We start from the raw sequence: 15,396 nt of genomic DNA on the forward strand, positions 1-15,396 counted from the left end.
TCCAGAGCCCACATTCTCAGCTCCATACTGCACTACCTGCAGGGTCAGGGCTGTATCCCCTCCCCAGGGCCACCGCAGGCAGGAGTGGCTGAAGCCGGACAGGCCAGCCAGGCCCCGAGGGTAAGAGTGGTAGCCCCAGGGGAGGCCTGAAGGTGCAGAGGTGTGAAGAAGTCACATCATAACCCTCTCATCCTCCCAACTCGAGCTTTTCCCAGTGAGGACTGAGGGAGGCCTGGCTTGGCTTGGGAGAAGAAGCTCGGATCAAACCTCATTAACTCCACCTCAGCCACAGGCCCCTCTTCCTCTGCCCAGTGTCCCCGTGTGCCTTCTAGCATGGGCTGAGCATCAATTCATCATCTCAGCTGTGACACTTCCGCATGGAACAGGCAGTAGCCACCAGGGACTCCAGGACAACAGGTAGAACCTGGGCATGCCAGGCCGTCTGTCACCCTCCTCACGCATGGACACGCACAAGTGCCATCGCTGTGCAGGATCCTGCTCCTGGTGCAGAGGGACTCTCGGGGCTGTCTGTGACTCCTGAGGGTGGCAGCCACCATCACAGGGAACCCAGAGGCGGCCTCACCCCCATTTGCAAGGTCATGGATGACTTCTTGGAGGAGCAAGTATCTCTTCTGAACTTCAGGGATATCAAGCAAGGACAGAGGCGTGGGACAGTGTTTTCAGGAAGGTTCTGGGGATCAGAAACTCCAGTTCAGCCCATCTGGGACCCAGGCTTGGAGAGAAAACAAGAAAGGGGTCTGGAACAACCAACTCCCTTTCCTCCTGTCAGGCAGCTCCAGCCCTCTCAGCTCCTCTCCCTCCGAGGCTCCGTCTGCCTCACTCACTTAACGACTGCTTATTGAGCACCTGCTATGTGATCACTCTGTGTTTAGACTGGAGATACAGTGGGAAGTGAAACAGGCATGACCCCCCAACTCTTAGAGCCCACAGAGCATAGAGAGACAGGTATTGATCAAGAGCACAAGGAACCAAGCAGGTTATGAGAGACCCTGATAGTTATTTTAAAGGAAATTAAAAAAAAAAAAAAAAAAAGAGGGTCAGTCCAGCTGGTGTGGCTCAGTGGTTGAACGTCAACCTATAGGAGGTCATGATTCAATTCCTGGTCAGGGCATGTGCCTGGGATGCAGGCTCTATCCTCAGTAGAGCTCTCTCACATTGATGTTTCTCTCTCTCTCTCTCTCTCTCTCTCTCTCTCTCTCTCTCTCTCTCTCTCTTTCTCTCTCTCTCTGTCTGTCTCTCTCTCTCCCCACTTCTTCACTGAAATCAATTTTTTTTTTTTAAATTTTAAAGGAAGTGGAGAGAGAGCAGAGTGGGATGGAGGGACCATCGTAGACATAGGCGTCAGGAAAGGCCTCTGAGGAGGCGATGTTTGAGGGGAGACTGGAATCGACAGAAGCAGCTGGATATGTGAAGAGGTGAAGGAAGAGCGTGCAGGCAGAGGGAACCGCATGTGTAAAGCCCTGTGGAGGAAAGAGCGGGGTTGCTAGAGAAGTAACAAGCGAGGAGGCTGGCATTTTGCCTGAGGTCAAGGGAAGACCTTGAGGGGGTTTAAGGGATCAGGTGAAGAGATTCTCTTCGGGAATCTTAAGGGATTCCTCTGTAGTCCCTGTGTTCTGAGGTTCTAGGTCCGTGTTTTCTTCAGTCTTTTTGTGTCTGTAACACAAAGATGAGTGCAGGGAGGTGGGAGGTGACCTCTGAGGCCTCAGGAGAGGCCAGGCAGGTTTAAATTCAGCATGGTCTCAGAGAGTCCTGTAAGCAAGCCTGACCCCACCGAGTCCCTCAGCCCCAAATCTGCACCCTTCACCCCAAAGGAACTGCCACACCCACATCCTGGGCCCTGTGTTCAGAGCTCACTGTCAGGGTGGGCTCCACATGGAGGAGGGGGCCTGAGGTGAGGACAGTGCCGGTCACATGTCCCAAGCAGCTCAATCCAAGGCATCTTGTTGACAGAACAACCAGCTAATTGAATGTCATGCTTTTCAAACAGTTGCTATGGACACAGACTTGGGTTGGAAACAGTTTGGACCTTGATCCATCAGGATAATGGAGCTGTCATAAGTGAAAAGGATCCTGGGACCTCCGCCTGGAGGGCAAGGCTGTGGACTATGAGCTTAGGAGTCAGATGGATCCGCACCAGACTCCACCCCACTGCCCGCTGTGGGGCCTGGAGCAGGTGACGTCAGCCATCTGAACTGCTTTTTGTCTTCTGACATGGGCGTATTGGTTACCTACCTCTGCATAAACACGACACCAAAAGTTGGCAGCACCTTAAAACAATACACCTGTATTATCTCTCGCACAGGTTCTGAGAGTCAGGACCCCAGGAGCAGCCTCCGTGGGTGGTGGTGGCCCAGGTTGTCAGCCAGGGCTGCAGCCATCTGAGGTCCTGTTTGGGCTGGAGGATCTGCTTCCACGGTGGCTGACAGGGCAGTGCTGGCTGCCAGCAGGTGGCTTCCGCTTCCCCCACGTGGTCCTCCCCTTTGGGCTGCTTGAGTGTCCTTACAACATGGCAGCTGACTGTCCCCAGGGCCGGTGGGCGAAGAGAGGAAGGCGGAAACTGCGTGTCTGCTCTCACCTACCTCAGAAGTCACATCGGTCACCATGTCCTATCAGTTACACAGTCCGCCTGCTTGTGTTGGAGGCAGGGCTAGTCACAAGATCACCAATACCAGGAGCCAGGAGGTGGGGCTCCCCAGAAGGCAGGCTGGTGGCTGGCTACCAGGTGCACTCACCATCCCCACCAGGAAGAGCTGCAGGGAGGATTAAATGAGCTCACGTATGGGAAGCACCTAGTACACAGTAAGTGCCCAATGAAGAATCACTAGGATTAGCTTAAACCGAAAACGTACCACCCGGTAACTGCCTCACTTTCTGCATCATTGCCAGGCACCCTCAAGACCTTCTGCCACTCTTTGTTTGTTTGTTTTTTTAAAATATATTTCATTGATTTTTTACAGAGAGGAAGAGAGAGGGACAGAGAGTTAGAAACATCGATGAGAGAGAGACATCGATCAGCTGCCTCTTGCACACCCCTACTGGGGATATGCCCCGAAACCAAGGTACATGCCCTTGACCGGAATTGAACCCAGGGCCTTTCAGTCCACAGACCGATACTCTATCCACTGAGCCAAACCGGTTTCGGCTTCTGCCACTCTTTCATTTAGCAAGAGCCTTATGAGCCTGTACTGAGTCCTTGCTGGGTGCTAGTGACAGAGCAGTGCCAAAGACAGGCCCTGTCCCTGCTCTTCTACACGTAAACCCAGGTGACATAGCAGAGAGGGCTGACAGGTGAGGGGCTGCTTTGGCCGGTCTCTGCAGGGGTGGCCTGTGCACCAAGCCCTGTATGGAGTGAAGGCGAGTGTGTGGTGGGGGCAGAGGGCAGACAGAGCGTTTCAGGCAGATGGATCAGTAAGAGCAAAACCCCAAGATGGGAGTTAACAATCCCTGTTCAAGGAACAGAGTGGAAGCCCGAGGGAGCAGGGGCAGGAAACAAGGTCTGGAAAGCAAGAAGTCAGAGGAATAAGAAGTCTGGCTTTTAGCCTGAGAGCCATGGGAGTCCTGTCATCTGCATGAGAACGCTGGGGGCCTGGTCCGAGCAGGGCTGTGGGTGTGGTGAGAAGTGGTGAGGTTCTGGGAAACGTTGAAGGTAGGGTTGTTTGTGGAGGATTTGTTGTTGAATAGGATGTGGGGGTGAGAGAAGGAGGAGTCAGGGATGATTCCAAGGTTTCTGACCTGAGCAAGTAGGAGGATGACGTCATCAAGATCTGAGCTGGGAAGCTGTAGGAGGAATAGGTCAGAGTGGGCAGGAGAACAGGTGTTTGATTTTGGACCTGCCAGACACCAAGCAAGATGTCAAGGAGGCAGTTAGAGATATGCGTTGGGTACTAGAGAGAGAGAGAGAGAGAGAGAGAGAGAGAGAGAGAGAGAGAGAGAGAGAGAGAGATGTAAATTTAGGAGTTGTCAGGTATAGGTGGTGTTTAAGCCATGAGTTTGGATGAGATCAGCCGGAAAGAGCGTAGAGAGAAGCCAAGCACACAGTTCATCTAGCGTTTAGAGGTCGGAGGAGGAGAAGCCAACAAGCAATGGAGCAGGTGTGGCAAGAGATATGGGAGGAGAATGGGATGGTACCCAGAGATGAAGTCACACCTGCCCCTCTCTACCTCTACCCCTTCCCCTCCCCCTCCCCTCCCCCAGGCAGCACCAAGGCCCTGGAGGCCCCAGCGAGCCCATCCTTCCCTTTCCACACTTCATCCCTCAGAGGCCTATGCAGTAGCTGTGTCCTCCAGGGGCTGCTGTGAACATACTAGAATGTTTGGCCATTCCACTCACATCATTTCCAGCCTTTCATCACTCAGCTCACCCTCCCACGCCCACTCTAGTTGTCTGTCTTTTCTCTTAACAACAGCACTGAGCATTAAACAGGACTATCCTCTCCCTTCATTTAGACTCTCTCTGTTAATGCAACCATAGATAAAACCATCCTTTCTAGTAGCACCAACTACGAAAGATATGAGTAGGAAATCATAAGACATCTGGGCTGATTAAAGGGAGGGGCTGTGAAGAAGACAAACGGGATTGGTAGTGTCCGAAAGGGAGGTTGCATTCAGCTTGGGGGTCTTGACAGTCATACCAAGACCCTCGGACTGAGGAGGGGAGAAAATCCACAGAAGGTTCTAAATTAGGGAAAGAACACAATCAGGCGGTTTTGGTTCAGGAAGAGCCATGCTGGGTTCTGTCCCTGGCCTTGTCCCTGATTGGCTCTCCCATGCTCACAGGCCAGCTATGGCTCTGGGATGAGTTGGGATAGGGCAAGGAGGCCCACTGTGCAGATGAGAGTGGCGGCTGCAGACACAGGGGCACCGTGGAGCAGCCAGGGCTCCCAGGGAGGCAGCAGCTTCGCTGGTTTCTCCACATTTCCACGAGGGCAATGAGGCTTATATTAATGAGAGGTAATTATGGACACCCGGATGGGCCTAAGTATAGCTCAGAGACAAAGGGAGCCGAGGCAGCCAGCTGCGTTCCCTGCAAGGCCGAGGCCTGCCTATTTTAAGACCTCCCCAAGGTAAGGTTCCCCACACCCCTGGGTGTTGGGTGGCTGAGGGGTGACATCCAGGGTTTCAGGAACCCTGACCAAGAAAGCTCAGAGGGAATCAGTGTGATGGGAAGTCCCAACGGCCTTCACTCAAACCCCTCACTGCTTAGAGATGGCCTGTGAGGCCAGAGAGAGGGACCCGTCTGAGAGGGACCCGTCTGAGGCCACAGCAAGTAAAGAGCAGAGTCGGGATTTGAATCCAAATCCAATTGTGTGCACTTTCCACCATGCCGTGCAGGGTCCCTGCCCTGGAAGCTTTGGCCTGTCCCCAAGAAGCACTGCGAGGTGATGAGGAGAGAGTGCCTGATAGTTACCAGGCACCTAAATGCCAGTGGCTTCTACAGGACACCACAACTAGTCCTTGTCTTAACCTCGCAAAGGAAAAGTCATCACCTCATGTTATAGAAGAGGAAACTGAGGTCTAGAAGGAGTAATTACGTCACCGAATGTCCCAGGGACATGGTCGGCAAAATGCAGCTCGCCAGTCTCATGCGTCTCTTTGGCCCCTTAAGTGTGGCTCTTCCACAAATTGCCACAGTCTGGGCGAATCAATTTTGAAGAAGTGGCATTAGAAGAAGTTTAAGTTTAAAAAATGTGGCTCTCAAAAGAAATTTCAATCGTTGTACTGTTGATATTGGGCTCTGTTGACTAATGTGTTTCCCGACCGCTGTCAGGGCAAAGAGGGAAAGAAGTAGAACTCAGTTATGCCCTATTTTCGGGCCAGGAAACACCCTGAGGTCTGCATGGGAAGTCTCTGGGAAACATCTGTGACAGGTGAGGGTTGCAGAACTGGGCAGAGGGAGGAGTTGAAGGGAAATGCAAGTACAACAATGGCCTCAGCTAATCCCATGGGGAGCTCTGGAGCTGGGACAGCCCCTTAGGGTTGTTCTGAATTGGCCAAGACAGCCAGGCCTTGGTGCCCACACATCAACCACATACTGGACTCAGGCTACCCCTGGAGAAGGAGCAGGACCTTGGCGAGGCATCTGCCTTTGACTGAGAGCAAGTCCTGCTGGTACCCAGCTATTCAATATCAACAGCCAGAGCTCTTGGCAACTGGAGACGTGAGTGCCTCAGTCTGAGGGGGAGACCTGGGCAGCATCCACTGCCTGCCCATCTCCAGGTCCTTTCTTATTCCTTGTCCCTCAGATGAGAAGAACCAGCCCTTCCCCACTAGGAGGTTATGGAAACATGGACTCGTGTTCTTTGTGGAGCTGACAGGCCAGGGGATGCTGGGTAGCTGCATCAGTGATAATGAGGCCATCAGTGCTAATGAGGAAGGAGAGAGTGAGTAGCTGCTCTAGAAAAGTTGAAAAACATGACCTATTAAAAGCCTACAGGGACAGAATGGGAGAAAATACTTGCAAATCATGTATCTGATAAGGACTTACTAAATGGAATGTATAAAGAAACCCTACACCACCAAAAATGGCAAACCACCCAATTAAAAATGAATAAAGGGCCCGAGCTGGTTTAGCTCAGTGTATAGAGCATCAGCCTGCAAACAGAAGGGTCCCAGGTTCGAGTCCGGTTGAGGGCAGGAACCTCGGTTGCCTGGGCCCTGATCAGGGTGCATGCAGGAGGCAACCAATCGATGTGTTTCTCTCACATCAATATTTCTTTCTGTTTTCTTTTTTTTTTTTTTTAATATATTTTATTGATTTTTCACAGAGAGGAAGAGAGAGGGATAGAGAGTTAGAAACATCGATGAGAGAGAATCATCGATTGGCTGCCTCTTGCACACCCCCTACTGGGTATATACCTTGGGGTAGAATTGCTGGGTCTGATCACTCGCAACCAAGGTACATGCCCTTGCCCGGAATCGAACCTGGGACCTTTCAGTCCGCAGGCCGACGCTCTATCCACTGAGCCAAACCGGTTCCGGCTTTCTTTCTGTTTTCCCTCTCTCTTCCACTCTCTCTAACAATCAATGGAAAAATATCCTAGGGTGAGGATTAAAAAAATAAAAAATAATATAATTTTTTAATGAAAAAGGACTTAATATACATTTTTCCAAAGGAGGTATACAAATGGCCAAAAAGCCCATGAAAAGATGCTGAATATCATTAGTTATCAGGTAAATGCAAATCAAAACCAGTCCATACCTTCTAGAACGGATATGTTTTAAAAAGAAAAGGACAGTGTTAGGTCCTGCCAGTGTTGCTCAGTGGTTGAGTGTTGACCATGAACTAAGAGGACACGGTTTGATTCCCAGTCAGAGCACGTGCCCAGGTTGCAGGCTTGATCCCCTGTAGGGGACATGCAGGAGGCTGTTGATTAATGATTCTCTCTCATCATTGATGTTTGTATCTCTCTCTCCCTCTCTTTCCTCTCTTTCTAAAATCTATAAGAACATATTCCAAACAACAATAATTATTAGTGAGTATGTGGAGAAACTGGAACCCCACACATTGCTGGTGGGATATAAAATGGCACAGCCACTGTGGAAAACAGTTTGGTAGTTCCTCAAAAAAATTAAACACAGAATTACCGTATGACCCAGCAATTCTACCCCAAGGTATATACCCAAAGGAATCAAAAGCAGGGACTCACACAGATACTTGTATGCATTGTTCATTATAGCATTATTCATAAACCAAAAGGTGGAAACAAGCCAAATGCCCATCAGTAGATGAATGGACAAACAAAATGTGGCATATACACTGAGTGGCCAGATTATAATGATCTCTGAACGCATAATAATCTGATCACTCGGTGTATATCCTATATAATAAAAGGCTAATTTGCAAATTGTCCCCTAGACCAGGAGTTCGACCAGCAGGCAGGCCGACCAACCACTCATGTTTCTTCCCCCTGGCCAGGCTGGTTGGACCCCACTTATGCACGAATTTATGCACCAGGCCTTTAATACACACACACACACACACACACACACACACACACACACACAAACACAGAGTGGCCAGATTATTATGCATTCAGAGATCATAATAACCTGGCTACTCAGTGTACATACTATGGAATATTATTGAACCATAAATAGGAATGGGTTTCTGATATAGATATGCTACAACATGGATGAATCTTAAACACAGTGTGCTTAGTGAAATAAGCCAGATACAAGTGTTCCTGGCCCGGTAACTCAGTTGATTAGAGCGTCATCCGATACGCCAAGATTGCGGATTCGATCCCCAATCAGGGCACATACAAGAAGAAACCAGTGAATACATGCATAAGTGGAACAACAAATTCCCCTCTATCTAATTAAATTAATTAATTTTAAAAAAGAAAAATAGTTTTTTAAACAAAAGGACAAGTGTTACATGATTCCACTTACGTGATATCTAGACTGGGCAAATTAATTGAGATAGCAGGTAGATTAGAAATCACCGGGGACTCGGGGAGGGCAGAGAGTAAGGAGTTGTTGCTTAATGGCTATAAAGTTTCTCCTTGGCTGACGAACAAAGTTTGGACATTGGTAATAGTTGTGAATGTAATTGATGCTGCTGAACTGTGCACTTGGTTAAAATGGCGACTTTTGTGTTCTGTATTTTATCACAATAAAAATGAGACCCATGGGAAATAGGTGAATCCATAGAAACAGAAAGCAGCCTGGTGGTTGCCAGGGGCTGGAAGGAGGAGGATTCCGGGAGTAATTGTTTCCTTGGCACAGTTCTTTTGGGGATCAGAACATGTTTTAGAACTAGACACACAGCACCGTGGATGTACTGAATGTCACTGAGTGCACACTTTAATATGCTATGTGCATTCACCTTAATTCTTTTTTAAGGGAGGAAAAATCTGGGGGGAAATGAACTCTGTGAGATGCAGCCAAATGGGTACTTGCCTTTCCAATGACACATTTGTTAGGTATAACAAAGTCAGACAATAAGTGAATTAAGTTTCTAACTCAAAAGATGAACAGGTATTGGAGAAAAGAAAGGATCTGGAACCCAGTGTGGGAGTGACAGAAGCAGAGCACACAGGGAGGGGATGCCATCAGGAAGCATAACCAAGGCAGAATCACTGTCACTCACGGATGGTCCTAGTTGGGGTTCTCCAGACGCATGCCCAAGACCAGGATTCAAGTGCAAGTACTTCCTTTAGGAGTAGACAGCTCGGTGTGGGAGAGGAATGTAAGGCAGGGAAGGAGAGGCAGCCAATGAAAGGAGCATTACCGGCCTTGGCCAGGTGGCTCAGGGTACATGCCTAAGTTGCAGACTCGGTTCCCAGTTGGTTGGAGCATCATCCCATACACCAAAAGGTTGCAGGTTCGATTACTGGTCAGGGCACATATCTAGGTTTCAGGTTTGATCTCCGGTCGGAGTGCACACAGCAGGCAACCAATTGATTTTTCTCTCACATTGATGTTTCCCCCTCTCTCTCTAAAAATCAATTTTTAAAAATCCTCAGGTGAGGATTAAAAAAAGGCGGGGGGGGGGGGCATTATCAAGCAAGTGACCACTGTGGGCAGCTGGTGCTCAGCCCCACTGGGCAGCTCCAGGAGGCAGTTGTCCCACCTGAGGGGTGGGGGAGCTTGGGTATTTGTACACCAGAGTCACTGGTTGAGAGCTATAGTCAGGTGGGGATTGTCATTCTCTGCAGGCCATGGCCACCTGTGAGCAGAGTAGGCTCTAGCTGCCAGAGGAAGCCCCCGATCCCCCCAGGGATGCAGAGACTGACAGTTGGAAATCAGCCTGTTGGGCACCACAGTGATGAGACCACAGGAGACATGGGTGGGCCACCCACAGCCACTGCTGTAGTGACCAGCTGGACATGAGGCCAGAATCAGTTGGATTCTTGTTTAAAGATACAGAAATCCAATTCAAACTCAAGCAGAACATCTCTTGACTCTCACATTGGAAACATCAGGCAAGATCTTGACAGAGGACTCCAAGCTGACCCTTTACCAACCATAGCAGCCCTACAGAAAGGAGGGCACCTCTTTTCCAAAAGTTCATCAAGTAATCCCAGGGCCAATTCCTAATGGCTAGTGAGGGTCCCGTTTCCATCTCTGAGCCAGTCAGTACACAGGGACACACAGGGCTCTGATTGGTCAGGCCTAGTCATGTGTCTACCCCTGGGGTTCTGATAGGCCTGGCTCCACCTAAACCACAGGAACTGCAACTGAGGTAGAATTATTCTCCAGGTATAGTGTGCCCTGTTACTAGGGGAAGGACATAGAAGGTCAGGAGAGGGAAGATTCCAGGAGATGCCCAGGTGTCTGGCTTGAGTCCCCAGTGGGTAACTGAAGGGTTTTACTGATGGGAGGACACTGTGGGGTAGCCCAAAGCCCGTGGATGCGGCGGCATTTAAGGTGGGATAGAAGGATAGAGATACAGGGCTGCAGAAGCCAGAGGAAAAGACTCCTTAACAACAAGAGTCCAGTCAGGGGAGGAAAGCAGTTGGGATGTCACTTGTGGTTATTAGAGTGTCTAGTTGGTCTCTGGAGGTCTCCCTCTCCTACAATCCTCCAAGGCAGGTATAGGAACCCAGGTACCTGTGTAACTCCTCCCCCACAAGCCAGGCAAGGGGCTCACCAGTCAAGACCACCAGGACCAGAGCAGGGTTTGTCTCCCAGGGGACAGGTCCTGCAAGCACTTCCCCACACCTTCCATCCCTTCCTCCTCCTGGCCCCCATTTGGCAGACTCTCAGTCTGAGGCTGGCGGAGGTGGCCAGGGGCCCAGGCTCACACTTACGTGGTCCTCCTAGAGCACATGTGTCAAACACAAGGCCCGAGGGCCAAATCCAGCCCGACAAGCCTTGCAATGTGGCCCGCACCGCGCTGTCATCACTGCACTCCGCTGTCAGTTTATGACATTGTCAGTTTATGACTGTTCAGTAAACCATTCGGCCCGCGATTTAGGCTGGATTTTAGATTTTGGCCCCTTCTCTGATTGAGTTCGACACCCCTATCCTAGAGCAACCTTCCCAACACCCTATCCCTTCCAAATCCAGCTGACCCCTTTCTGTCTTCTCTCCCCAGGACAGCTGCTGCCCGGGAGAGGTGCCCCGGGCACCCCGCTAGGGTGACGGCCCTGCCCCGAGGGCCGAGATCATGAAAGGCCTGGGTGACAACCGCCCCCGCCACCTCTCCGACAGCCTGGACCCGCAGCACGAGCCCCTGTTCGCAGGGCCCGACCGCAACCCCTACCTGCTGTCGCCCACGGAGGCCTTTGCCCGAGAGGCCCGCTTCCCCGGGCAGAATGCTTTGCCAGGGGACAGTCTCTTCCCTCTCAACAACCAGCTGCCACCACCGAGCAGTACCTTCCCCCGCATCCACTATAACTCCCACTTCGAGGTGCCGGAAGAGAGCCCCTTCCCCAGCCACGCCCAGGCCACCAAGATCAACCGGCTGCCCGCCAACCTCCTGGACCAGTTTGAGAAGCAGCTGCCTATCCACCGAGATGGCTTCAGCACGCTCCAGTTCCCCCGAGGCGAGGCCAAGGCCCGGGGCGAGAGTCCCGGTCGCATCCGCCACCTGGTCCACTCGGTCCAGAGGCTCTTCTTCACCAAGGCACCCTCGATGGAGGGCACGGCAGGCAAGATGGGTGCCAACGGCGGCAAGAAAGGTGGCCTGGAGGACAAGGGCCGGAGGGCCAAGAGCAAGGAGCGGGCCAAGGCCGGGGAGCCCAAGCGGCGCAGCCGCTCCAACATCTCGGGCTGGTGGAGCTCCGACGACAACTTGGACGGTGAGGGTGGCGCCTTCCGCGGCAGCGGGCCAGCCTCCGGGCTGATGACGCTGGGCCGCCAGGCGGAACGCAGCCAGCCCCGTTACTTCATGCACGCCTACAACACCATCAGCGGGCACATGCTCAAAGCCGCCAAGAACAATACCACGGAGCTGACCGCCCCGCCGCCCCCGTCCGCGCCCCCGGCCTCCTGCCCCAGCCTTGGCGTGGGCACCGACACCAACTATGTCAAGCGGGGCTCCTGGTCCACGCTGACCCTCAGCCACGCCCACGAGGTGTGCCAGAAGACCTCAGCCACCTTGGACAAGAGCCTGCTCAAGTCCAAATCCTGCCACCAGGGTCTAGCCTACCACTACCTGCAGGTGAGTCCCTTCAAGGGTCAGCGTGGGGGAGGGATGTGAGGCAGGCACAGTGGTGAGGCCCAACTGGGTCACAGCGTCACTTGGAAAGTTGTTTCAGTCAGGCCTCTGTACTCCCCTGGGAAACGGGTGGCCCGTGGTACCTGCTCGTAAGGGGATTCCTTCCACTGGCCATGCTCTCAGCAGATGATGATGAGGTCCCTTCTGGAAGCTGTGCCATCGACCCACCTCATAGGAGCCATTGCACGGCGTTCTAATTCGCGGCCTCCTGCTTGCTACTCCCACCGGACTGGGGGCTCCTGGAGGACAGGGGCCAGATGTGGTGCAGCTGTATGTCCCCAAGGCCCGGGACAGGGTTTGGCATAGAGGAAGTTCTTGGGAAATGTGAAAGGGAGAGGGGTAGATGAACAGATAGACACTGAAATGAACAGAGCTAGAAATAAATAAGACATAGCCCCGATTGTCAGGATGCTTAGAGAGAGAGACATGAACAGTCATGTCAATGTGAGCAGGATGTTCTGGGGAGAAGCATGGAGGGCTACAGGGGTGCAGAGGCCCTAACACAGTTTGGGGGACTAGCTTTATTCTCTCAAGTGCGAATGTTTGTTGAGACGCTTGTGCACCAGCACCACACTCAGGGAAAGTGGCAGAAAGCTCAGACATCTCCGCTGCCACACATCCTCCAGGTTTCTCAAGGGCAAGGAGATGGCAGAGCCCAAGGTGTGGGAGGAAGTTAGAAGAAGCAGGTTTTAAGTGCATGTCAAGATGGGCTGCTTCTGTAGGTAATGAGCTGGCATACCTGGGGGGATGGGGGGGTGAGGGGAAAGGGGGCAGAATGCCAGTGCAGGCCTGGCCAGGCTTTGGGAATACATTAGATGCATTTTGAACCAATGAACATCAAAGTCTGACGAAGCCCTGAGTTCTTGTCATTCCATATAAAATTCCAAAGATAGTGAGACTAAGGGGGAGAAAGACTATTTTTTTTTTAATAGGGGAGAAAATGAAATCTAGGTAGTACTTTATATATTTAAGGCTTTTATGGCTCTCAATCCACTTCCTAGTTTAGAAATATAAGTAAGAGTGTGGGTGACCTGGCTCCCTCTCGGAAGGTATGGTTGGTCTGATCATGTGAAAATGTTTCCAGAACACCTGAGGCTGTGCTGCCTGCCTGCATAAAGGGAGGGGGGTGGGCGGGGGCTATGGTTGCAACACATTTTGAGCAGAAATACACAAGGCCATGTTCCCAGGGCCAGATAAGAGGTAGGGAGGCTGGACTAGCAAATGGTTTGGGGATAAAATGTACAGGCTCTCGTGACTATCTGGGTAGTCAGCTGGGGAAAGAGGTTTGAGAAGGCTGAAGGGGGCCCGTAGGGTGGGAGTCCCAGACAGGGACCGTCCCTCCCTCAGCTGGGAATTGGCCACTGGCAATGTGGTGTTTATGCTGTGTGCAGCCATGCAGGTTTGGGGACGGTGCATTTGTGTACCTAGTGAAGAATGGATATGTTGTGTACACTGAGAAATATGCGTACCTGGACATCCATGGTGAAGTATAGACCTTGTGTTGAGGAAAAGATATGGTGATCTGGGCACACGTTGAGATGTGTCCATGGTGCAATGGTGGCAAGCATGTATGTGAGGTGTGTGAGTGTGCTCCGGGTTCACGTTGTATACATGTTGAGGGGTGTACACATGATGTGGGGGCTACTGGGGTGCATCCTTGGTGAGGTGGGTGTGTATGGGAAAGTATGCTTGCTCTCAGGTATGTACCAGGACAAGGCCTCGTTACTCTGTGCTGGCACAGAGGTGCATGTAAGTGCTGAGATATGCATCCTCATTCACCACGAGGTGAACATCCACTGCGTGTACATGTGTGTATTAGATGAACGAGGGGTGCAGGCTGCGGGTGCAGCCCTGGAGCAGAGCCTGGCCTTAGCAGGACAGCGGGGTCCCCTCTGTTGGTTTCTGCCACTGTAACCACTGTGGACTAAGGCTGCCTCACAACTGTGATCTCACTTGCCCTTATCACAACGCCCTTCCACAGGCGGGATCCCCGAGGTTCAGCAGGTAAAACGGAGCCCCTTTTTTAGCTTATGGAACAAGCGGCAGCTCCAGCCTGGAAGCCAGCTCTGCGTACCTCAGTTTACCGACCTGTGGGATGAGGGATTGTGATTGGCTTGGAGGATGCAACCCCCATCCTGATATACCATCCTTCTCTCCCATCCTGCCGCCAGGCTCTTGGTGTGGGGTCTGGGGACCTCCCACAGGCCTGCTGTTCTCATCGGTGCAGTGGGATCAAAAGCCACCCTCTGAGACAGCAGGGGAGGTGATGGGAACACTGGCTCCTGGGAAAGGTAGGCTGGGAGGCGGAGGCCTTTGTGAGCATACATCCTGGGCGGTTTTGCTGGGGCACCCGGCCTGGATCCATGGAGAAATCTGAGGCCGTAGATGGGCAGGGACTTGCTTATGGACGCCCATCGAGAAGCTGTGGCAGAGCCGCCTGGGAACCCAGCTTTTCTTCCCAGCCCGGGGCTGCTCCAGTGGCAGTGCCCAGCACCAAAGGCTGACCTCCCCGCGGTGGGGGCCGGGGCTGAGCGTGTGCTGAGGCCTCTCCTCCCGTCCCCAGGTGCCCGGCGGGGGCGGCGAGTGGAGCACCGCCCTGCTGTCCCCGCACGACGCGGACACTGCGGCGGAGGGCCACATCCCCTGCCGGCGCATGCGCAGCGGCAGCTACATCAAGGCCATGGGCGACGAGGACAGCGACGACTCCGGCGGCAGCCCCAAGCCCTCGCCCAAGACGGCGGCGCGGCGCCAGAGCTACCTGCGGGCCACGCAGCAGTCGCTGGGAGAGCAGAGTAACCCGCGCAGGTGACCCCCCCTAGAGCCCCGCCCAAGGCCGGCCCCGCCCCCAAGCCCTAGGCTCCGCCCCTGGGCCCCGAGGCCCCGCCCCTAGAAAGCCTCTGGTCCGGAGATCTCTGCTCTCACCGGAGCCCCGACCCGGGAAGCCCCACCCACAGGTTAACCCGGCTTCACTGGAGCTCCGCCCCTTCAGGTGAGCCCAGCCTGCACAGGAACTCTCCCTCTGGGGAGGCCTCCTCACGCTTCCTACCAGCCCCGCGCGCAGGCAAGCCTGACCACCTAGGTGAGCCCCTCAGTTATGCCCCATCCCTGGGAACCTCTCCTTCCTCCCTTTCGGCTGCCCCCAGAGCCAACCCCACAGGAGAATCCTGCCTCAGATCCAGGTGAACCTGAGCTCACAAGGATGCAAGCCCC

The 15,396-nt window shown here is 52.9% G+C and overlaps 1 protein-coding gene across 2 annotated transcripts in view; it reads left to right on the top strand.

The window, feature by feature from the left end:
* Positions 1 to 15,396, top strand: part of DLGAP4 (DLG associated protein 4) — a 178,360-nt gene that overhangs the window by 96,247 nt on the left and 66,717 nt on the right. For both annotated transcript variants that reach the window (XM_084888641.1, XM_084888640.1), the window contains exons 3-4: positions 11,062 to 12,129; positions 14,750 to 14,991. In XM_084888641.1, coding sequence (XP_084744767.1) covers positions 11,134 to 12,129; positions 14,750 to 14,991 — 1,238 coding nt within the window. In that variant the 5' untranslated portion in view covers positions 11,062 to 11,133. The remainder of the gene's footprint in view (positions 1 to 11,061; positions 12,130 to 14,749; positions 14,992 to 15,396) is intronic.

Source organism: Pipistrellus hanaki, assembly GCF_964339955.1.
Source record: "Pipistrellus hanaki genome assembly, chromosome: 6".
NCBI classification, from domain to species: Eukaryota; Metazoa; Chordata; class Mammalia; order Chiroptera; family Vespertilionidae; genus Pipistrellus; species Pipistrellus hanaki.